The sequence below is a fragment of the Hyperolius riggenbachi genome, chromosome 7, assembly GCF_040937935.1.
Source record: "Hyperolius riggenbachi isolate aHypRig1 chromosome 7, aHypRig1.pri, whole genome shotgun sequence".
Classification (NCBI taxonomy): domain Eukaryota; kingdom Metazoa; phylum Chordata; class Amphibia; order Anura; family Hyperoliidae; genus Hyperolius; species Hyperolius riggenbachi.
This window is the reverse complement of record NC_090652.1, coordinates 189,391,858-189,417,527: the sequence shown is the minus strand read 5'-3', so window position 1 is coordinate 189,417,527 and position 25,670 is coordinate 189,391,858. Positions and strand designations below refer to the sequence as shown.

The window sequence follows — 25,670 nt, the reverse complement described above, 5'->3', positions numbered from 1 at the left end:
TTGTCAATCACCACAAAATCTATTCTCTCACTTGTCACGGTTAAAATGATAACCTATATACATAATCAGATAGCTTATTGGGCATACAGCACACTGTTTACCACAAGTACGCCTATCTACTCCCCTGAGCCCCAGGTAAAGTTCTGTGGGGAGTAGATAAGCGAAGCAAGGGTTTCAAAGTGGTTAATTTGCCCATTCGTCCTGGTTATTACACCATTTAAATTATGTCCCTATCACAATGTATGGCGCCAATATTTTATTTGGCAATATTTGCAGTTTTGCATTCATAATTTTTTACAAGCTTATAATTTAAAAAATAATAGTAATATACTCTCCTCACATGCATATTAAAAAAGTTCAAACCCTTAGGTAACTATTTGTTTTCTTTATTGTAATTTTTTTAAATTAAAAATCTAAAATGTAATAAAGTGTGTGTTTATTTAAAAAAAACAATTATGTAGCGGGTAGTTTTACTATTTGGCCACAAGAATTTTTTCTCCTGTCCTGTAAGTGAGCGCTCACGCTTACAGGAAGTGAAGGGAGGACGTGAAACTTTTTTTTCCTTTAGAAAGATCCTTACAATACACCAGCTGTAGTTCCTTTGTTCTCCATGTCTAATTTACCATATTTTCTGACATCTAAGACAGTTTTTTCACGCCAAAAAATGGGGACAAAAAGTCAGTTTCTTACATAGCGAATGCAGGGAATCCCTCACCTATGAGCGCCTGCCAATAGATCTACCGACCTGCCGCCATGTCGGGGACTCCCTACAATGTCCTTTGTGTGCCTGTGTCCCCCAGTGTGTACCTGGCTGCCCCTGTGTGTCCGCTTCCTGTCTGCTCCCCTATGCATGTCCCTGAGTGCCCAGTCTTCCTCCGCTTTCCCCGTGTCTGTCCATTTGCCCGCCCACCTTGTGCCTTCACTCCCCCCCCACCCCATGAAACTAACAGTCTAGTAGCAGTGTCTTACCTAATCAAGCAGCTTCCATGGGGATCACATACCTCTCTTCTCTCTCACCGCTCCCCCATGTATGTCCCCGGATCCAACTTAGTGCCAGATTCCTCTCCACTTTTGCCGTGTCTGCCCACTCCCTCCCTTGTGTCTCCAATTCCCCCCCCCCCCTGTAATTAGCAGTGTAGAGGCAGGGTCTTACCTTTACCTGATCTAGTGGCTCCTGAAGGTATTGCAGGCCTAGCTTTTCTCTTGTGGCTCCCTCTAGTAATGGCTTCTAGTAATGACGCACTCAGCAGAAGCCGTGGGAGAGAAGAGAGATCTGCGATCCCAGCGGGAGCTGCTGGATTAGGTAAGACACTGCCACTACACTGCTAATTACACTGGGGGGGGGGAGCAGAGACATGAGAGGGGGTGTGGACAGACACACAAGGAAGCGGTGAGGGAGCGGGGAATCAGGGGGAGCCAGGGAAAGAAGGGGGGACAGAATGAGACACACTGGGGACAGAAGAGGAACAGAAGGGGCCATATTGGGGACAGAAGGGGACACAGGGAGGACAGAAGTAAACACACTGGGGACAGATGGGGACACACAAGGACACATGGGGGACACATGGAGGACACCAATTCGGGAGAACATCTACAAGATGCTCCTAGAATACGGACGCACCAGGATTAGTATATATTTTTTGCCCTCTAAACCTCGATCATCTTATATTCTGGAGCGTCTTATATGGCGGAAAATACAATCTGGGTTAGAGGTTCAACATATTATTGTTACAAAGCTTTACTCCTCCTACTGTTTTACAGGCATACCCTCTTTGAAGCTTTTTTTTTTTACAATACAAAAATGATTTCTTTGACCATTAGAATGAGAAAAAAAATACCTTTGGACCAGGACCACCAGGAAATCCAGAATTGCCAGGGGAGCCAGGAGGACCCTGCAGAAAACAAATCATGTTATCTCACCGAAAATAATAAACAGTTTTAAATGTATATTATTTAGATATGATGAAAAAAACTTACAGGTGGGCCAGAAGAACCAGGCACTCCATCATTGCCACGTGCACCCTGAAAATATAAAAACATATTTATGTATATTTCAACTAACAAATATTTTTATGCTCACTTATCTGCCTGTTTCTGTGTTATGTTCTGTGCATTAAGATGAAGATTTACTACAGCTGATGTTTTCCACAGGGGGAAAAAAATCAAACCAGAAAACTATAATGCAATAAGCTTAACATCAGTTGAGTGTAAATTGTTAGAAGTTCCATTTGAGGTTCGCTGAGCTCTAGATGAGGAGTTCTCCACAGAAGAATTACAACTTGCTAGTTGCTCAAACAATCCCCACCTGGGAAATGCCCTGGCCCTGAGAGGTACTCTCCACGCCAAGTGGCGTAAACACAACAGCAGCCCCAGGATCACTCCACGCCGATTGGCGTGAATGGCTTTCTATGGGGATTGCAGGAGAGCGTGCATGCCGATGCAGGCGCATCTCCGCTTGGATGATGAATCTCCGCTCTGCCTTCAGTCTCCCAGAGGCAATCGCCGCTCGGAGACTGTTAGATGGTGAAACTGCCGTCTAATAACTATGTACAACGATGTGATCTAAGGCAGAGCTGTAATGGGGACAGCCATGTGACATGGCTGTCCCCCTGAGGGACACAGGAGCAATCCACTGTGATAGGCTGAAGCCTATCACAGCCGATCGCTGTGATAGGCTGACTGGGGGAGGGAGGGAAAATTAAAAAATAAGTAAATTTATTTTAAAAAAAAAAAGAAAATTATATACCAAAAAAAAAAAAAACATTGGGGGAGCAATGAGACCCCACCAACAGAGAGCGGACATCCAATCTTATTATAAGGCACATTCTTGCCTTCCTATGTTCTTCTTGACACAGATAAATGCTATTAAAATGGACTTCTTGTCCAAACTGATTTATAGATTTCATGTGATCTCCATTTCTCTCCCTACTCTTTTTTTGTGTGTGATTTTATACTTAGACCTATAATAAAGTTGTCTACATTAAAAAAAAGAACTAAACATTCTGGTGGACTGGGTCTACCTGATTTTTCTGTCTATCATAAGGCGACATTGTTGAGCAGAATCGGGAAATGGAATTTCTTATCTAGAAAGGTTAAGAAGTCCTTTATAGAGGAGTCCCTGTGTAACGATTGATTGTTATTTACCCGCCTCCGCTTCGAGCGCAGGCTCCTGTAATGGTGGCAGATTGTAACCATCACTGGCTTCAGTCATGGAGGTGGGACGTTGACCCAGCGGACTTCTGGGTTCAGCGTCTACTTGTTGCCAGGCATGTGTGCACGCTTTCTCCCTTTATCCAGCCGGTGGTGGGCGGAGCTGCGGCTTCTGTCACAAGAGTCAGGGTATTTAAACCCTGAACTTTCACTACATTGCCACTGTTGCATTTGGTCACAGCCAGTGACCAGATGCAACAGTTCCAGGATCCCCTCCTTTCGCTGTTCCCTTCCAGAATTTCCCTTTAGCGTTCCCTTTTTCAGGATTTCCCTGCCTGCTAGTCCCCTGTCTGCCAGTTTCCTGCATCTTAAATCCTAACCAGGAATCCCATGTAAGGGCCAGTGCACACCAAAAACCTCTAGCAGATCCGCAAAACGCTAGAGGTTCTTGAAGCAGATTTTCAGAGTGATTCTAGGCATGTTTAACCCTTTCGGGACCCCCTTAAGGACCAGGCGTTTTTGCTGAAGGTAGGGGGGGGGGGGGCGCGTTTGGGGGGCCAGGCAGCCGGATCCCCTCTGTGGTGTGCTGGGCTGTGTGTCCCCCCTTTAGCCAGATGTCCTCCCTGCATGCAGCAGCCATCACTCACCTTCCAGGCTCAAGCGATGAGCCGCAGTAGCCCCCTCTGCTCCGGCCGGCATCTCTGCTCCTACTGCCGCTCAGTTCAGGGTCGCGGCTCAATGACATCATCAAGCTGGGACCCGGCGCTGACGTCAGAAGGAGCAGAGATGCCGGCAAGAGCGGTGGGGGCCGCCGATCGTTGAGGGAACGGCAGGGAGGTGAGTGGATCCTCTTCTTTCCCCCCTACCACCACAGCTGTCAAAGTGATCACGAAGATCCGCAGGCGATTGTAGTGATCACATGATCAGCAGCCATACACGATGGCTGCTGATCACTGAGGGGAGATGTCAGCTATCATATGACAGCTTAATCTCCCCTCTCCGGTGCGCACGATCGCGGTTCTTTAGCGCAGACATTGAAACAACGTCCAGTCAGAACGGCAGCACCACCTGCTGGACGTAGATTCAACCTACGTCGGTCCCCAAAAATTTAAAGAGATTTTCTAAACATGCCTAGCGTTTTTTGGAGCGCAATTGTGTAGCAGATGTCATATTTTGTTGCAGTAAAGCTGTTACTGAACAGCTTCTGTAAGATAAATGCTTGAAAAAACGCTCTGATGTAGCGTTTTTAAGAGCGGTTTTCCACTTTCCTATACTTAACATTAAGGCAGAAATGCCTCAGACATCTAAAAAATGCTGCAGGACAGAAGTTTGCATGTGGGGGTAAAACGAACTGCTCTGATGTGCACCATCCCATTCACTTTCATTAGCCCCTACAAGCGTTCAAAAAAATGCTTCAGAACTGCCCTGGTGTGCACCAGCCCTCAGTCAGTTCTCTTTCTGTCAGTTTTTCTATCCCTGGAGATCCCTGCCTGCCAGTTCCTCCAGGATTACCGGTCAGTCTCCCTGCCTGTCACTTTCCTGTCAGTCAGTTCTCTTCTCAGGATCCCTACCTGTCAGCTCTCTTTCCAGGATTCCCCTGCCTGTCCATTCCCCTCCTGGGAACCCTGAAAGTCAGCTGCCTTCCTGATATTCCCCTGCCTACCAGTAGAGATGGCTCGAACCTCCGATTTTAGGTTCACGAACCTCGACCGCGAACCTCCGCAAAAAGTTTGGTTCGCACAAACTTCCGCGAACCGCAATAGACTTCAATGGGGAGGCGAACTTCGAAAATTAGAAACATTTATGCTGGCCACAACAATGATGGAAAATATGTTTCAAGGGGTCTAACATCTGAGTTTTTGCATGACAGAGTGGGATACATGCCAAAAGTCCCGGGGGAAAAATCTGGATTTGACACAAAGCAGCGTTTTAAGGGCAGAAATAACATTTTATGCTAAATTGGAGGCCTAAAGTGCTTTAAAATATCTTGCATGTGTATACATGAATCAGGGAGTGTAATTAGAGTACTGCTTCACACTGACAGACCAAACTCACTGTGTAACGCACCACACACAGCTGTTTGTGTAGTGACGGCCGTGCTGGACTGGTGCGCACCATGGTGAGAGTGCAGGCCATGGCGGTTTTCACGCCCATATGGTCGCCAGGCTGAGGTAGCTTAATGGCAGAACAACAGTGACTGTCCAGCTGATCGAATTTGGTCTGTCCACAATGAAGCAACAACCTTATTATCTTGGGTGTTTCCCCAACACACTCATATAGGTCATTGCTTCATTGTGATATGCAAGCCCCTTCACTGCGACAAGGTAACGATCACGAAGGGGAATTGACACATGTACATGCCCTTGTTTTGTTGCTGCAGCCGCAGTACAGCCAATAAAATATTATTTTTGTTAGCGGCCTTAAAAATTCATTAATCTACCTGGAGTCCTGGAATCTGTTGGTGGTGGCGGAGAAGGCAGTCAAGCAGCCTGCAGGTATAGATGCTGTGTGGGGACTGACCCCTCCCCCCAAGACACTTATATAGCCGGCGGTCATTGCTTCATTGTGATACGCAAGCCCCTTCACCGCGGCAAGGTAACGATCACGAAGGGGAGCCAGCCAGAAAAATTAGGCAGGCATGTACACCTTAAAAAAAAAAAATCAGGAATCTGCCTGGAGTCCTGGACCTTGTTGGTGGTGGCGGAGAAGGCAGTCAAGTGGCCTGCAGGCAGAGATGCTGTGTGGGGACCGACTTAGTCATGGGGCAGGCAGTCACACGGCGTGCAGGCAGAGCTTCAGTGTGTGGGGACGGACTTAGTCTTCGGGCGTGCAGTAGCCCTCCGGGATCCATGCCTCATTCATTTTGATAAAGGTGAGGTACTGAACACTTTTGTGACTTAGGCGACTTCTCTTCTCAGTGACAATGCCTCCAGCTGCGCTGAAGGTCCTTTCTAATAAGACGCTTGAGGCAGGGCAAGACAGAAGTTGGATGGCAAATTGTGACAGCTCTGGCCACAGGTCAAGCCTGCGCACCAAGTAGCCCAAGGGTTCAATGCTACTCACAGTGTCTACATCCACACTTAAGGCCAGGTAGTCGGCTACCTGCCGGTCCAGGCGTTGGTGGAGGGTGGATCCGGAATCAGGAGTGTAGCTAGAAACCATGGGGCCCCATAGCAAAATTTTGTTTGCCCCCCCCCCTAAAAAGAGAGAGAAGACGCACACAAGACTAAGGCCCCATTTACACTTAATCAGTTTTTCTTTTCCATAGGAGTGCATAATTTATGAAAAATCTTTCAGTTACAGAGACTCAGAGCTGAGTCAACTGCTGTTTTTTTACTTACCTGGGACTTTCTCCAGCCCCATAAGCATGGATGTGTCCCTCGCCGTCCTCCCGCAGTGATCCATTCAGCCCTCTGTTCAGCCGCAGTCGACTCTCGGTACGCAGGTCAGTCGGACTCAGTCAGACTGAATGACATCAGTCGGGGCCTTCTGCGCTTGTGCAGTAGGTCCACCGCTGACATCACTGAACCGCTTACCGGGGAAGATTGCGGCTGAACAGGAGATCGCAGGAGGATGGCAAGGGACACATCCATTCTTATGGGGCTGGAGGAAGCCCAGGGTAATTAAAAAAACAGCAGGAAGACTCAGCTCTGAGTCTCTTTAAAAGGCATATAGCGTGAACTGATCCATTGGGAAACATGGGCATTACTTTGAAAATCAGTTGTTTTTTTCAGTTATAACTGGGAGCAACTGATTAAGTGTGAGGGCCCATTTCCACTTGTGCGTTGCAATATCATTGCAGAAAATGCATCAACGAATCCGCATGCGGGTGCGTTACCATGTGGATTTTCACGCGGAATAGCTCGCGGTTTGCTCTATGCGATTTTAACCATGTCAATGCCGGTAAGCATTGACATGGGTTTTTAAGCGACGATGCACGCAAAAACGCATGGAAAACCTCAAGACAAAACCGCTTGCGGTTTTCCTATTAAATTACATTACCGGCGATTCATGTGTGGGTATGGGGCATGTGAATTCTGACGGGTCTGCCATGCAGATTTTTTCTGCACAGCAAACCGCACAGAATTCCTGAGAAGTGGAAACAGCCCCATCCACTTGTATTGGTTATGCAAATATGCATGCAGGAAACGCATGCAGATTCGCTCTAGTGGAAACGGGCCCCAAATGGGGCCTTAGTAAGTAAGGCAGCATGGGTGATCCAATAAGTGAGCTTATACTTTAAAACAGCTATGTGCATAGGCAGAAGAGCTTAGTGCAGGGTCGCCTCTAGCCATTTTGTCACTCCAGGCGAGAAAACATGTGGCGCCTCCCCTCCTCCCAACGTGGCGGCCACTATGTACATCCCCCGTGGTGCCCCCCATGTCAAAATAATCGGAATGCAGCAGTGTTTCACCAAAAAGAATCGTAATGCACCAGCGTTTCACCAGAAAATAATCGTAATGCAGCAGCGTTTCACCAGAAAATAATCATATTGCAGCAGCATTTCACCAGAAAATAATCATAATTCGGCAGCATTTCACCAGAAATTAAATTGATTGCGGCAGCTTTTCACCAAAAAATACACATAGGCAGGGCTCCACTTTCATGAGGCACAAAGGTGGACACAGAAGGAGGCACAGGGATACTGAATAAGGCCCACAGGGTGACATAGGGAGGCACACGGGGACAGAAGTAGGCATGAGGGTCAGAAGAAGTCACAAAGGAGGACAGAAGGAGGCACAAGGGAACAGAAGAAGTCACACAGGGGGACAGAAGAAGGCACAATGGGTGACAAAAGGAGGCACAATGGGGAACAGAATGAGACACAAATGAGGACAGAAGGAGGCACAGGAGGACAGAAGGAGGTACACGAGGGGCAGCGGGCGGTACTGTACAGGGGGACAGAAGAAGGCATGAGGGCCAGAAGGAGGCACAAAAAGGACAGAAGGAGGCACAGGGGGACTGAAGGAGGCGCACAGGGGGACTGAAGGAGGCACACAGGGGGACAGAAGGAGGAACAAAGTGGGGCAGAAGGAGGCACAAAAAGGGGCACAAGGAGGCACAATGGTGGACAGATTGAGGCACAAAGGGGGCAGAAGAAGGCACAGGGAGACAGTAGGAGGCACAAAGGAGAACAGATGGATGCACATAGGGAGACAGAAGGAGGCACAAAAGGATGACAGAAAGGCAGAGGGGGATGTAAGGAGGCACAGGGAGACAAAAGGAGGCAGAGGGGGACAGACAGCACTACAGGGAGACAGAAGAAAGCACAAAGGAGCACAGAAGGAGGCACAGGGGGACAGAGGAAGGCGCAGGGGACAGAGGTGGCACATGGGGACTGAAAAGGCACATGGAGACAGAATGAGGCACAAAGGGAGACAAAAGGAGGCACATGAGGACAGAAGGAGGCAAGTGGGACTAAAGGAGGAACAGGGGGGCAGAGGTAGCACAGGGGGGGCAAAGAGACACAAGGGGACATATGGAGGCACAGGAGGACAGAAGGAGGCAGAGGTGGCACAGGGGGACTGAAGGAGGCACATGGAGAAAGAAGGAGGCACAAAGGGAGACAGAAGGACAAACAGGGGGTCAGACATGGCACAAGGGACTGAAGAAGGCACAAGGAGACAGAAGGAGGCACAAAATGGACATAAGGAGGCACAAAGGGGGGGGGGGGGGGGGAATGATGTACAAGGCACAGAAGGAAACAGTAGCAGCTGCCTGCAACGTACACTAAGCAGATCCATTCTGTTAGTGGCCCCAATGATAGTTTCCTAACGAAATTGCAATCAAATCAGATGGTTGATCGTCTGGAGAATTGTTTCGTTAATGGCCACCATAAGGAAAAAAAAGTCAGCGTTAGGCAAAGGAGAGGGAAGCATATTGTTATACCTAGTACACACCATGCAATTTCTCAATCAGATTTTTGGTCAAATTAATCATTTCTGACAGGTCTGATCTAATTTTCAATTGTTTTTCTAATCGATTTTCCAATCACTTCTGTACAAAATCATTCAGAAAAATGATTGGAAATCAGAAAGGATCTGGCGAAAATTACCAATTCAACCTGAAATCTGATGGGAAATTGCATGGTGTTTATCAGTAGGGATGTTGGCGAACTGTTCGCCAGTGAATCTCTATGGGCAGCTACTACTGCCGGGTCGCTATGACCCGTAGTAGTACGGCTGCGCTGGGCCGGCGGTGCGCATATTTGATCGCGCGCCTGTTGCCGGGCACTCTCTGCACATGAGCGTGACGTCATGCACCGTACCAGAACCGTTCGCCGACATCTCTAATTATCAGGCATTAGGCAGAGGAGATGAGAGGTAAGCAGATGGACAGTGCCAGGAGGGGGAGAAAGGACACTGCAGGGAGGGGGACACAGGACACTGCAGGGAGCGGGACACAGGACACAGACACAGGACGCTGCAGGGAGGGGGACACAGGACGCTGCAGGGAGAGGGCACAGGACGCTGCAGGGAGGGGGACACTGCAGGGAGCGGGACACAGGACACTGCTGGGAGGGGGAGACAGGATGCTGCAGGGAGGGGGACACAGGACACTGCAGGGAGGGTGATACAGAATACTGCAGGGAGAGGGACACTGGATACTGCAGGGAGTGGGGGAAACTGGATACTGCAGGGAGAAGGGGAGACAGGACACTGCAGGGAGGGAGACACAGGACACTGCAGGGAGGGGGAGACAGGACACAGTGTGTGCACAGAGGGGAGGGGGGAAGAGTAGTGTGAACAGAACAAGCTAACAGAGAGAAAAGGGACAGAGAAGCCAGGGAGCCAGGGGAAGGGAGATATCAGATTACCTGCAGGCAATGGCAGTCTATGGAGGAGGTGGACCTGCTGGACCAGTAACATGTCCAAATCCAAACCCAAATCCAAAAAAGCTTTATTGGCAGGACCAAATACATTTATCATTGCCAAAGCAAAACAAAGCATTAACATGGGAGGGGGGATTGTGGGAATAAGGGAAGGGTATAGGGGGTTGGGGTATATAGTCCATAGGTGTGTGGAGGATGTAAGGGACAGTATGGGGGACTGGTATATACAGTCCATAGGGCGTATTGGGGGTGTACAGTCCATGTGGTATCATGTTCCTCTCAGTTGGTGGCAGGCAGTGACATATCAGGCAGCTATTTGCACAGTTTTTTCCTCTTCCCCCAGTAGGATGTAGAGTTTCCTCTCCTCATCTGTGGAGGTAAAATCCTGGATCTGTTCAGAGAGTCCCTGGAAGTGGACAGTCCTCACAGGTGTGTATTTGCTGCAGTGTAGCAGGAAGTGGCAGGGCCGGATTTCTGCAAAGGCCACAAAGGTCACGGCCTAGGGCGGAAAAAAATCAGAAGGATAAAAGGGCGGCAGGACCTGAGAGAGATAAGAGGCTGCATGTCAAAATAAATCATTTCTCCTGCTCCAAAGCGCCCCGACTTTGCTGCACACAGTCAGAATTCCAGAGCTCCGTGTATTTTCCTTACTTCGTGGTGTGCGATGAGACAGTGCTATCTACTGAACATACACGCTTCAGTTTATTGCCAGGGGTGAGAGAAACATGGATCACAATGTAGACAATTTCTGATCCAGTAAAAGTAAACATTTTAACAGAATTATTTCCACTTTACAACTCAAGCTGGGCTAAACAATGTATTGCTGGTCAGATTCTGTTAATGACTTGAGCCATTCCTTCTCCTCTCTCCCCCTGGATTGTACATCTTATACAGATAAGGGTTTTTTTTCCTTAGAGAGATTTATGGCAGCCCCTTCTAAGCTAAATCTTAACCCCTTGCTGGCTCATTTTAAAGGCAGCAGTAGTCTAGTATGAGATAGACAACTTCTCTATAATTATAATTACAAATGTACTGTTGTATACTTTTGTATTGTTACATTCTGTTTTGTATACCAAAAGTAATAACATACACTAAAAATTAAAAAATATATATATTTGTACCGTGTTGGCAGTAAAAAAACACCTGTGAAAGAATCAGTACAATAAATACTATAAAATAAACGCAACAGATCTGTGATTACAGAAGAGCAGAGAGGGAGATGAACGCCGCTCTGCTACTTCATGCCTGGTACACACCATGCAATTTGCCATCAGATAGATGGGTTCAAATTGATTATTTCTGACAGGTCTAATCTGATTTCTGATCATTTTTCTAATCGACTTTGTATAAGTGATCGGAAAATCGATTCAACCCATCTATCTGGTGCGTACCAGGCATTAGGGACTCACTGCTCTAACAGGAAAAACAATCATTCATCATTTTTCAGAGAGAAAACATTCATAGGTATCCTGCAAACAAGTGATCATTAAGGCTCATACACATATCAGACTATAGTCTTTGGAAAAAGAAAGATCACAGTCCAATCTTACCACCCTTCATGTAGTATGAGAGCCATACCTTCACAGTCTTTTCTATGGAGCTGAACTCCCCATCAGATAAAATCTTTGCAAGATTCTGCACACACAGATGCTGTACAGACACAAAAGATCAGTATCTGCAAAAGATCTGTTCCTGCCACAGATCCGTTCCTGCAAATTGCATTCATAGTCTATGAGATCTGCAGATCATCATACACACCTTGTTTAACTGACATTTATCTGCAGATCAGACAATCATCTGCAGATCTGAAAATCCATCCTGGTGGATCGGATCTGCAGATGAATGTCTGTTAAACAAGGTATGTATGATGATCTGCAGATATCATAGACTATGAATGCATTTTGCAGGAACAGATCTTTTGCAGATACTGATCTTTTGAATGTGTACAGCATCTTTGTGTGCAGCATCTTGCAAAGATTTCTGTCTGATGGGGAGTTCAGCTCCAAAGAATAGACTGTGTAGGTATGGCTCTCATACTACATAGAAGGGGGTAAAATTGGTCTGTGATCTTTCATTTTCCTAAAGGCTCATACACACATCAGACCACAGTCTTTGGAAAATAAAAGATCACAGAACAATTTTACCCCGTTCCATGGAGTCCGAGAGCCATACCTACACAGTCTATTCTATGGAGCTGAACTCCCCATCAGATAAAAATCTTTGCAAGATGCTGAACACGTTCAAAAGATCAATATCTGCAAAAGATCTGTTCCTGCAAAAGATCCGTTCCTGCAAAATGCATTCATAGTCTATGATATCTGCAGATCCTCATACACACCTTGTTTAACAGACAATTATCTGCAGATCAGACAATCATCTGCAGATCTGAAGATCCATCCTGGTGGATCTGATCTGCAGATGAATGTTTGTTAAACAAGGTGTGTATGAGGATCTGCAGATATCATAGACTATGAATGCATTTTGCAGAAACGGATCTTTTGCAGGAACAGATCTTTTGCAGATACTGATCTGTTGCATGTGTACAGCATCTTTATGTGCAGCATCTTGCAAAGATTTCTATCTGATGGGGAGTTCAGCTCAATAGAATAGACTTTGTAGGTATGGCCCTCATACTACATGGAAGGGGGTAAAATTGGTCTGTGATCCTTCATTTTCCAAAGACTATGGTCTGATGTGTGTATGCACCCTGAGTGTGTGTGTGTGTGTGGGGGGGGGGGGGGGGTTGGTGGTACCGGGCCTAGGGCACTGGGAAGTCCAAATCCGGCCCTGGGAAGTGGGCCTCATCCTCCAAGACCCCCTGTTCACATTGTCTGCACAGTCTCTCCTCCCGGGGCTTCCATGTCTGTCTGTGGCGCCCTGTCTCTATCTCTAGGCTGTGGGCACTCAGATGGTACAGACTCAGGGTCTGTCTGTCTTTGTGGTGGTGTAGCCTCTCCAGATATGGAGCCATTGTGTACTCCCTCTGTAGTGATTGGTAGACAGTGAGTTTCTGGGAGTTCTTTATGTCACTTCTCCATTCCTCTTCGTATCGTTCTTTGCAGCTTTCTATAGTCCCTTTTATTTGGGCTTTTGTCAGCCTGTGTTGGTGGTCTTGGTTGGGCTGGCTGCTGATGCTTTTCTTGAGAGCGCGTGGTATGGCCTCGCCCCCCTGGCTCAGTGAGGCTTTATGGTGGTAAGTGCTGGGGCTGCTGCTCTGTTGTGCGCCCAGTATGAGAGAGCCCTCTGCTGAATAGTCAGCCATAGTGGGAATCTACCTAGCTCTGCCCGGCAAATTGAGTTAGAGGTGCTGCGATGGACTTGGAGAAGATACTTTCAGAACTCTAGATGGAAGATTTCTGTTGGGCTGGAGTCCCATTTTGATTGGTCAGGGTAGGTGACCGGGCCCCATACCTCACTGCTATAGAGCAGGATTGGGGTGATGATGCTGTCAAATATCTTTACCCAGACTCTCACTGATGGTTTTAGGTGGTAAAGCTGTCTTCTGATGGCATAAAATGTTCTGCAGGCTTTTTCTTTTAGGGCCTTTACTGCTGGTTTAAAGCTCCCTGATTGGTTGATCTCCAGCCCCAGGTAGGTGTAGCTGTTGGTGGACACCAGTGGGGAGCCATTTAATATAAATGAGGAGGTGAGGTTTTTATTTCCATTCTTCCTCTGAAACACCATCACTTTCGTCTTCTTTGGGTTGATGGGCAGTGCCCATGTGGTGCAGAAACTCTCCAATACTGCCAGGCTGTCCTGTAGCCCTTTCTCTGCTGGCTGATTGAAACCACACGGGCTGGTGCAGCTCTCTCTTCAGAGCTGGGCAGCTTCCTCCTATGCACGTGGGGGACGGGGCTTCTTTTAGTAAATAAACTCCCCCACTCTCTGCATTTCCGTCCAGACTCTGCTGTAGAGGGAAGGGGGAGGGGGCAGTGCTATTCTGTTCCCAGCTATAAACTATAGGGAGCAGGGATCTCAGAGAGGCGGAAGGTGAAAATAATCCCTTTCACCCATCTGCCTGCCTCTATCTTTGTGTTAAGTGCAGCCTAGTGGCTGCACTTAAGAAAAAAATTAAACAAAAAGAAAAATACACAGGCAGCTAGAACTGACGGGCCCCCTCATGGCTTCGGGCCCCATAGCATTACTATGCCAGCTATAGCGATCCCTACACCACTGTCTGGAAGGGTTAAGGCAAGGCGTTGGACTAAAGAATGTCCGCATGTCCGACATCACCATGAGATCGCTGGAGAGTCCTGTCCTTGCCTGCGTGGACATGGGAGAAGTATTAATGGCAGTGGTACCTTTATTCCGTTGTGCTGTCACATCACCCTTAAACACATTGTTAAGCATAGTTGCCAGCTTGTTCTGCAAGTGCTGCATCCTTTCTGCCTTCTGGTGATTTGGAAACAGCTCTGCCACTTTGTGCCTGTAACGATTAGTGTCAGCAGGATAACAAATCTCTGATTATGTGGTGATCTGCAGTATCACCAATAATACAGATACTATATCTGATTATATGGTGATCTGCAGAATCACCAATAATACAGATATAGTAAGCAAATGGCGTGTAAGACGTGACAAAGGTCACTAGCTTTATTGCACAAAGTCTAGTGATTGGTGCAAACAGTAAGTTTTTGATAGAATCTCAGTGGTAACCTCACCAGTGGCGATGGAGGTTACAGATAGAACCACAGCGGTAATCTCACCAGTGGCTAGGGCCCACTGGTGAGAGAGAATTGTCAAACAGATCAGGTAGGCAACAGACGGGCAGATAAGGTACAGAATCGGCAACAAGATCAGATGGGCAGAGGTACAGAATCACAAGGCAGAAAGAATAGTCAGAGCAGGCAAAGAGTCATACACAGATAAATACAATTGGTATGTTTTCTTACTACTGATTACAGCTATCAAAGGTCTGAGCGCTAACACGAAGTATTCGCAACAACAGACAATGAGCAAATTACATCTCCCAGCTTAAATACAGAAAGCAAATACAAGCCGCCTGCCCAGAGGGCTGAACCAATCAGCAGCGTGTGATTGGCAGGTTGGTGTCAGCTGACCGCAAGATCAACTGACCCGTCTCCTCAGATTATAAAGGTCCTGCCGTCCCGCCCGCGAGCGTGCTGACCTAATCTGATGTGCAGAGGAGAGACCTGTCCTGCCAGGGGCTGTGCAAGATGTCTGAGAGGATGCGGCAGCCGCCGGGGTGACGTCAGACGTGAAAGCAGCAGCCGCAGCACTCTCCGCTGGTGAGGGTATACTGCTATACCTGACAGTGCCTATGCCGAGGGTCTAGTAGCATGGCCACCCAGTACAGCTTATTCCCCTTGAGTTTTTTATATGGGGTCCCTCAACAGGCTGGACAGCATGAAAGACGCCATCTGCACAATGTTGGATGCAGACGTACTATCCATCTCCTCTTGCTCCTCCTCAGTGATGTCAGGTAAGTTCTCCTCCTCCCCCCAGGCACGAACAATACCACGGGAAAGCTGAGAAGCACATGCCCTCTGCGATACCTGCTGCGGTTGTTCTTCCGCCTCCTCCTCCAAAACACCTTCCTCATCATCTGACTCCTCTTCCCCACACGACTCTTCTTCCTCCTCCTCCCCCCTCTGTGCTGCCGCAGGTGTTGAGGAAACATTTGCTTCGGCTGAGAATTGATCCCACAACTCTTCCTCCTGTTCATGTTCACACTCCTCCACAGCTTGATCCACCACTCTACGCACGGCACGCTCCAGGAAGAAAGCATACGGGATCAAGTTGCTGATGGCGCCTTCACTGCAACTCACCAGGTTTGTCACCTCCTGAAACGGCTAAATGAGCCTGCAGGCATTTCGCATGAGTGTCCATTACTTTGGCCAGAACATCCCCATCTCCCCAGACTGTGTCCTTTGACTGTAGTTGTAGAGATACTGTCTGACGGCTTGTAGCCTGTTGTAGCAGGCGTTCGAACATCAGGAGGGTTGTAGCAGGAGTTCGAACATCAGGAGGGTTGAATTCCAGTGAGTCGGGCTATCGCAAATCAAGCGTCTCACTGGCAAAATGTTTCTCCGCTGAATATTGGCAAAGCGTGCCATGGCCGTGTAAGACTGCCTGAAATGCCCACACACCTTCCTGAACTGCTTTAGGATATCCTTTAAGCCTGGGTACTTGCACACAAATCTCTGAATTATGAGATTCAGCACATGTGCCATGAAATGAGATTGCTGCCGATGTCACACAACACGTTGCCAATCTCCAGTTGGTGCGGGGTCAGCCACTTATCCACCTGTTTTTTTAAGAGCAGCCAGGAGAGCTGCTCCAGTGTGACTCTCCGCTTTGAGGCAAGACATGTCTAAGATGGTGTGACACCGTCATACCTGGCATGCAGCATAGGCCCTGGGGAGCTGGGGCTGTGTAGCTGGAGAGGAGATCGCAGCACTAGTGTCAGAATTCTAGCGGTTTTATTTATGCAGGAAAAGCTGTCATATGTTTTAAGTTTTAATGTTCTATGCAAAATTTCATTGTAAACTGTAAAGTTGGGGTACTTCTTTAATATACTGCTCTGAGACATCTCAGCATTTTCCAGGCTGTGAATCTTATAATATTATTGTAGTAACAGACGCTAAAACATTCTTGTTTATGTTAGTGCGCTTGTCTGCGGCCTTGACTGATTTGAAAGATGCTTCTGTGTGAAGACTGGAAAGAAACACGTTTAAAACTCACATTACTGCAGCAGACACACACACACACACACATATATATATATATATATATATATATATATATATATATATATATATATATATATATATATATATATATATACACACACACACACACACACACGCACACACACACACACACACACACACATTTAACTCAGTTATTGCATAGAAATATTATTAATCTAAATAATCAATACAGTCCTTCTAAAGAAAGGACTAATTATTGTTAAACCCTATATAAAATAATATATTACTTTGAAATACATTTAAATGCTGGATTCTGCAGTGAAAGTTTCAAAATACATTAGCTGTGTTCCACAAAGTTGTTTCGACTCTGATTGTTCTTTGGAATGTCAATATAAGACGCAAGGTTTTTGTATTGTCCCGTATTTAGGACAATTATGCCACCTGGCGGATTGATAGTCTTATAAAATTAATATTATTAATACAGCTTGTTAATTACATGATTTAATAGTGACCTCTGTCGGTGGAATTATTACATTTATTTCTTCATCAGAAAGACAAATATATAGAACATGATTTTATATTATTAAGTTTTAATATGCAATTATATCTTATATGGTTAATTGTTTTAAGAAGAATTATATAATAAGCTTTATATTTAAATGAGTATATTAGAAGCCATGTGTACTTCAATAAGCATTACATTACTATATCTGTAATTCACAGATTGTTTTAGTTAACATGCCCTATTTCTTGTTTGGGAAAGAACACACATTCCAAACTAATTAGCAGAAGGGCACATTATCAGAAATACGACATAAATGACATTGTTTAATGTTTTTGGAAGTCCAATGTCTGGGACAAAAAAGTCAACCAGCAGACAAAATGGCTGGTGATGTCCATTTTTAATTAACTGCGTCAGAAATGATCTAAACAAAATGTCAAACACTCCAAATGACGTTAATTCCTACAAGATAAGGTAATTAAGGAATTTATAAACAATAATATTATGACTTAGGTATTCAAAACATGATTATGCCTTGACACACGGAAGCTTCAGCCAATCAGAACCTGGGATTAAGGGAAATTCCAGATTAGGCAGCCATATTGCATCCAATCCCTATAAAAGTAGGAGCTGAAAGCTCATAGTTTGCAGAAGCCCAACAATCTCCTGAGAGGACACAATAGGCCTGGGGTCCTCAAACTTTTTTGGTCAAGGGCCGAGGTCAACATACTTCAGACCACTGGGGGGCCGGGACATACATAAAATGATGTTGAAAAACATTATATTGAATCTGCATATTGATTCCCCCCCCCCCCCCCCCCCCAGTCATGCCCAGCAGCAGCCATTCAGTCATGTGGCGCCTAAAGAACGTCTTTGTGCACCAGTGAAGCATACCCAGGTGACAACCTGCCGTCCAGTTGGATAGCAGTGTCACCTGATGCAGAATTGGATTGGAAGCAAGCAAATTACTGCTCGCTGGCTCTTACAGTATGTGGATGGGTGGTGCCAGCACTGCTATTCTATATGTGGACCACCAATATTTAAAGGTAAAGTGGGCCACATCTATAAGTTATACATTTGGTGTTTGGGGGCCAGTGAAAAAGCCTCAGGGGGCCGCATTCGGCCCGTGGGCCTTAGTTTGAGGACCACTGCACTAGGCAGAAGCTACCTTCCCACATGTGGTTCTAGATGCTGAAGAGATGACAGAGAAGGGGTAATATGCTTAATATTCTGGTGATTTACTTTATTAATTTTTCAGCATTAAGTTCTGTTCAGATGTTAGCAAGAAGTTTTTTTAGAAGCTATTTTTTATGCTATTTACTAGATACACAGCTATTGATACAGGTGAGACTACTTTTGATCTTATTCTACATAACACAACTGTTATATTCTTTTTAGAATGTGCTTAGAAGATTGATGATAGCTTGGCTATAAAGCCTCGATGAGATAGAATACTGTTAGAAGGAAACACTACTTAGAACTGTTCATATTTTGTATATATGCTGTATGATAAGCAAATACAATTTTTTATATAAAACCATATGCTGCGTGCTTCATTTCAAGGTATACCGTCAATCTATAATTACTGTTATAGGGGGTTCAGACCCCGCTATGCCGGATTTATATGATGGCAAGCTTTAAGGGCTGGTCCTTTACTGAGTTAGCAATCATGAAAAAGGCAAGAACCACTCAGGTTTTTGACACCAGTAGAGTTGAACTGCCACTCAGCCAAGGAGGACAACAGCAAAGAGGAAGTAGCAGGAGGAGAGGAGGTGGCAAGAGGCCTGTCTGCAAGCCATGGAGTTGTCACAAGTAGGTCCGCTGCACAGCCACGTACTCCCTGCTTGCCAGCGGTCACCAGGTTGTCTCAATGGGCTGTGTAAGTAATGTACCTGCCCTGACCGTGCTTTGCAGACCAGGCATCCATGGTCAGATGGACCCTTGACCCAACGCTGTGTGCCAGAGATGACACCACTTGCCTTTCAACTTCACGGTATGGTTTGGGTATTGCCTTTTTTGAGAAATAATTGTAGCCTGGTATCTTCCACTGCGGTGTCCCAATGGCCACAAATTTACGGAAGGCCTCAGAGTCCACCAGCTGGTATGGTAACAGCTGGCGAGCTAACAGTTCCCCCAAGCCAGCTGTCAAAAGCTGGACAAGGGGGTGACTGGTAGACATTGGCTTCTTCCGCACAAGGATTTCCCTCACGGACACCTGGCTGCTGCTGTGTGCAGAGGAGCAGGAACCGCTCAAGGTTAGAGGCGGAGTGGAGGAGGGTGGCTGTGATTGTGAAGGTGCAAGAGAGAAAGCAGCTGAAGATGATGCACCTGAAAGAGGAAGAGGAGAAGGAGGGTGGCTTTGCTTTTGTGTGTTGCTTTTCCTCTGGTGCTCTTCCCATTGCAGTTTGTGCCTTTTCTCTATGTAAGGCAGTTGTCGATACGCAGCTGTTGGCCTTTCCACAGCTCAATTTTTGGCGGCAGAGAGAACAGATGGCATTGCTCTGATCTACGGCAGACACACTAAAAAATACCCGAACCGCAGAGCCCTCCTGGGGTGATGGCACTATGGTGGCATCAGCAGCTGACATTGAAGGGCATGTTGGCTGGCTGTCCATAGGTGGTGATGCATGGCGACGGACTCTGCCACCAGCTGTTTCTGATGACGAGCTCCCCCTGCTTCTTTCAGCAACTCGTCTCCTCCTACTACTCTCTAGCTCCCCCTCTGAACCTTGGTCATCTTGTCTCTTAGGAACCCACGTGGCATCCGTATCATCATAATCATCCTCCCCAGCTTTGCTTGCCTCAGACACCTCAAACTGCACCAACAGCAGGTACTTCATCATCCTCCTCCTCACACGTTACGTCCATAGTGTCACCTAACACAGACATATAAGGTGGTGTAACTTGCTTAGCGTCTTCATCTTGTTGTAATAATGCCTGTGAATCAGTTAATTCCCCACCAAATAACTCCTGCAAAGTGTCAAATGCAGCAGATGTGGTGCTTGTAGTAGCGCTGGTGGCTGCGGAAGATGAGGTGTTCTGTGTTAAATAGTCAACCACGTCCTGACAATCTTGGGAGTTGATGGGACGTGCCTTCATCTGAGCACTGTACTTTGGTCCAGGGCAGCACGAAATCACGTGCACTGACTTGACTAATACAATGTGCAGTCACACAGGTGCAGTGAAAGGTATCCAGTGACTGGTATTACAATACAATGTGCAGCTGTCACACAGGTGCAGTTAACAGGTATGCACGGACTGGTATATTACACAGTGTGCGGTCACACAGGTACTGTGAACAATTATGCAATGACTGGTATTACAAATTTGCAGCTGTCTCACACACACAGGTACCGTGAACCGGTGCAGTGACTGGTGGTATATAACACTGCATGCGCATGGTGGTAGGTGCACTGAACAACAACAGGTGGGTATGCAGTGATTGATATTACAAATGTGCAGCTGCCTGTCACACACACAGGTACCCTGAACAGGTGCAGTCACGTACGCAGGTAGGTAGGTAGGTACTAGGTGCACTGAACAACAACAGGTGGGTATGCAGTGATTGTTATTACAAATGTTTTTACACCTTATTTCCAGCCGTGCAGAGCGAGGGCGCATAGATCTGCACGGCTGGAAATAAGGTAAGAAATCCTCTGTACCCTTAGAGCCCCCCTGGAGCTTCAATATTAGAATACCTCCCGCAGTTTCTTTATATAGGCTAACCATCTTGCATGCATTTAATCAGATCCCCCATATGCACATATCATTCTGGACATAATCATAATGTCACTTAGTTAAGACCCTATCTCTAATGAATAGGGTCCTCCACGTATATATACTAAGATAGCGATGTACGCATTATGCAGCATGTGTATGCAAACACCCCAGCGTGCCATACTTAGTCTGCCAGAGGTAAATTCCAGACCAAAGTTATGCATATAGGAGAATTGTTACTGCAGACCACCGCATATGCCTCCGGGCATTATGTACATTCAAAGTAATTTAGTATTATAATTATATATGAGATGCACATTTTATTCACTGTTTATACTAAATTGTATGAGCTCCTGTATGTATGAATATGTATTCACACTAAGGCTATTTCCATCTGGCAATCACTCATGCAATACTGCTGTTACATTATGTATGACTGTTATAGTGATGTATACTATGCATAGATTCACTTATTTTTTAAGCCAGAAAGTATGTTATTTTTTTTATTATATTTTTTTTTATATAGTTTTATAGTTTATTTTATATATATTAGACTATTATATTTTTATATTTTATTTTTTTACTTATCAATACTAGTTTTCTAGATAATGCTTATGTGGACAACAATGCAGATATAGTGCCAATAATAATAACACAATGATGTACAGTAACGCTGCCGTGCAGATCTTTAAGCAAATGTTTTGAAACAAATACTTTGATTTTAGGTGGGCTTTGTCCCGTGAAACCGTTTTTTAATAAAGACTCCCTTGTTCCACCTATGAGAGTCTTCTTTTGGAGGTAAGAGACCTCCGTTACCAATTTTACTTTTTGAGGAAAACTCCCCTTGCTAAAGGGGCACCCCAGACCAACACAGATATACTTATTACAAATGTGCAGCTGCCTGTCACACACACAGGTACCCTGAACAGGTGCGGTCACGTACGTAGGTAGGTACTAGGTGCACTGAACAACAACAACAGGTGGGTATGCAGTGATTGTTACTATAAATATGCAGCTGCCTGTCACACACACAGGTACCCTAAACAGGTGCAGTCACGTATGTAGGTAGGTAGGTACTAAGTGCACTGAACAACAACAACAGGTAGGTATGCAGTGATTGATATTACAAATGTGCAGCTGCCTGTCACACACACAGGTACCCTGAACAGGTGCGGTCACGTACATAAGTAGGTAGGTACTAGGTGCACTGAACAACAACAACAGGTGGGTATGCAGTGATTGTTACTATAAATATGCAGCTGCCTGTCACACACACAGGTACCCTAAACAGGTGCGGTCACGTATGTAGGTAGGTAGGTACTAAGTGCACTGAACAACAACAACAGGTGGGTATGCAGTGATTGTTATTACAAATGTGCAGCTGCCTGTCACACACACAGGTATCCTGAACAGGTGCAGTCATGTACATAAGTAGGTAGGTACTAGGTGCACTGAACAACAACAGGTGGGTATGCAGTGATTGCTATTACAAATGTGCAGCTGCCTGTCACACACACAGGTAGTCACTGAATGTGCTGGGCCTGGCAGTGGCACAGTAGGAATTACCAAGGCTATATATGGAACACAAGTGTCTGTGGGACACACACACACAAAAAAAAAAAAATGATCACAAGAACAACATTAGCCCTTAAAAGAGCTGTTGAGTGCTTTTTAGCAATAAGTAAAAGCAAGAAGCAAGCTTACGAGCCTAACACAAAAGCCTAACTAAGCTTTCCCTGTCAGCAGCAGCAAGGTTCTCTATCTTCTCTAATTACTGCAGCCACATGAGTGAGTGAAATGGATGATGCTGCCTGCCTTTTATAAGGGGGGGGGGCTCCAGGAGGGAGTGTAGCCTGATTGGCTACCCCGTGCCTGCTGACTGTGATGTAGAGGGTAAAGTTGACCCTAATGATGTAATATAGGGGGCTGGTCAACCCGCCATAAAGTTCGCATTCGATCGCAAACGCGAACCACCAAAGTCCGCGTGCTAACCGTTCGGGCCATCTCTATCCAGCAATAGGCTTTACAGGTATGCCCCAACCCTGATATTTACGACAGGCGCAATGCCATCATCATGGGGGTGTTCATTTACAGGGACTCCACGTCCATCGTGGCCAGTATGGTTCACTCAGGTACTGGACCGATGGCAGTCACTTTGTTCAGGAGGTGGGTGGTATCCTGTATGTAGCTGGGTCTTTTACAGACGAGGTTTCAAGATGTTTTCCAGCCATCCTGAGATGTTCTCTGTGAGAGTTACGCTCCCTGAAATTATATTATTATTATTGGATATTCGGACGCATTATCCGCGGATATCCGACCTATTCGGATATCTGTATAGAAAAACTGGTAGTGCCATTTAAATAGCTTTAAAAAGGATTTTTAGGGTAAATGAGGCATGTATCATCATTATTTTGCAAAGGGGAGCACTAATTGATGATGTGGGGACTTCAAATCCCCCCCCCCCAAAAAAAAATGTCTGTCAATTAACATTAGGCCTAGGTTCCAGACAACGGTCGTGCAGCCCACATTGTGTCCAAAGTCCAACCGCACAACTGGGACATGACAGTTTTCAGCCAAGACACCTCCAAAACATTATGCAGCAATTGTGTTTTGGGTTAAATATAGGTGGTATCAGTGGCCAGTGGCACCCTGTCCTGGCGGTGGGAGCTGCACAGGCAGCAGGAGCAGGGCAATGCAGCAGCAGCAGGTGTAACGTGTGCCAGGAGCATGCCGGACGTGGCACTTGCCATTTGCCAAGTGTTACATGGCACTTGGCAGTTGCCACTTGTCACTTGCCAAGTGTCACGTGGCACTTGCCACTTGTCACATGGCACTTGCCACTTGTTACTTGCCACGTGTCACTTGGCAAGTGCCACGTGCCAAGTGACACGTGCCATGTGCCACATGACACGTGCCAAGTGACATGTGGCAAGTGACACTTGGCAAGTGCCACGTGACACTTGGCAAGTGCCACGTGACACTTGGCAAGTGCCACGTGACAAGTGCCGAGTGACATACAGCAGAGGAGAAGACACTAGTGCACACTAACACATTGTAGTGATAGTGAAGGGGGTACTCACTGAGCTTATCACTGTGTACAGCCTTTGGCCCAGCAGCACTGCAGCTGTGCAGCACACACTCTAACTGTCCCACTATGAGACATCAATCAAGCTAATTAACGATTACTATAGAGTAGTGAAGGGGTTAATCAATGAACAGCTTTAGGTTTATAACTGTGTAGTGTGTACAACCCTTTGTAGGCCACCAGCACTGGAGCATGTCTCTCAGGAAGCATTCAGCAAGCCAGGACGATCTTTCTCATCATGGCAGCCCTCCTTATTATACAAGGGGGGCTGGCCAGTGCTTCTTTCTGTGATTGGGTGCCAGGGCTTAGGCTAGGTGGCCTCTGATTGGCTCAATGAGGTCAGGTGGGGCTGGCCAGGGTTCTCCTCTGTGATTGGTTGCTAAGGCTTCTGCTGGGAGCCCTCTGATTGTCTCTAGGACGTCATCAGGGCCGGATTTAAGCTAAGGCCCCATAGGCCATGGCCTAGGGCACCACAGGATCAAGGGCAGGTGAGCATCAGGCTCAGGGTCACCATTCTATCTATACTGGAGGGAGTGGGGGTCATCAGGATATCTATACAGAAGGGGAGGAGGGTCATCTGGCTTTTTATACTAGAGAGATGGGGAAGGGTCATCAGGATAGATATATTGGAGGGAAGGGAGGGTCATCAGACTATCTAAACTGGGGGATAGGGGTAGGAAGGGTCATATGGCTACCTATACTAAGGGAGGCGCTCATCTGGCTATTTATTCTGAAGGGCGATGGCTGCTCACAGTGGCCTTGGGCGGTAAAAACTACAAATCCGACACTGGACGTCATCACAGGCCTCCTTGTATCACAGGCCTCCTTATCATGGTGGGGGTGTTCCTTGAGTCTCAGCTTCTGAAAAAATCCTCCATATCTCCACAGAGTGCAATCTTGTCTATGGGCCTCGCAGGGCAGAATGACAGGCCTTTGGAGAATACTGATATTTCAGCTTCAGTAGCCTGATAAGTGGAAAGGTTCATTACACCTGTGGGTTGCTCTTTTTCTGCTGCTTGTGCATCCAGGCGGCCAGTCTTTATTCTAAGTCTCTGAAGTTTTTTCTTTTTATTGTTAATTAGGAATCTCTGTAGTTTCCTATAGAAGGTTTGTAGTTTTTTCCCATGCTCCAGTGGGGTCATCATTCAGAGACCATTTCAGGCTCTGTACCTCATCCTTTATAATCCTCTTTCGTTTATAGCAACTTTTATAAGGTTATTCTGTATTCTCTCCGAGCTCCTCCTGCAGATTTCTTCTGCAAACCTGCTATTGTATGTATGCAGGGCAGTTTTACTGATGGATAACACGGTACAATATCCTACTGCATGTATTTAAATGTTTTTTTTATATATATTCAGCGTGTGGGAAATATTTTTTAAAAATTATGTGGGGTCCCCCATCCCAAGCCTCTTTAACCCCTTGTCTCCCACGAAGGCTGGGCTGGCCAGAATGCGGAGTCCTTGCCGCATGGGGCTACACACCCTGAGCTATACCAGCTTTCATGGTCCATGATAAGGGAGGAGGCCCTTCCCCATCTCCAGTGCCCCAGGAGGAGATTTTCCCTCGGGGAGGAATCATGGTGGCATCTGGAAGTCCCCATTAAGAAGGGAACTTCCAGATACCAGCCCTCTCCCCAAGAGAAATGAGTACAGGGGTACATGATACCCCTTACTCATTTCCACAAAGGGTTAAAGAAATAATACTTTAAAA

At 46.4% G+C, this 25,670-nt stretch overlaps 1 protein-coding gene across 1 annotated transcript in view; it reads right to left on the bottom strand.

The window, feature by feature from the left end:
• Positions 1-25,670, bottom strand: part of COL3A1 (collagen type III alpha 1 chain) — a 2,242,195-nt gene that overhangs the window by 1,517,938 nt on the left and 698,587 nt on the right. Inside the window, exons 14-15 of the mRNA XM_068244947.1 lie at positions 1,978-2,022; positions 1,839-1,892 (exon numbers count right to left, since the gene is read on the bottom strand). Coding sequence (XP_068101048.1) covers positions 1,839-1,892; positions 1,978-2,022 — 99 coding nt within the window. The remainder of the gene's footprint in view (positions 1-1,838; positions 1,893-1,977; positions 2,023-25,670) is intronic.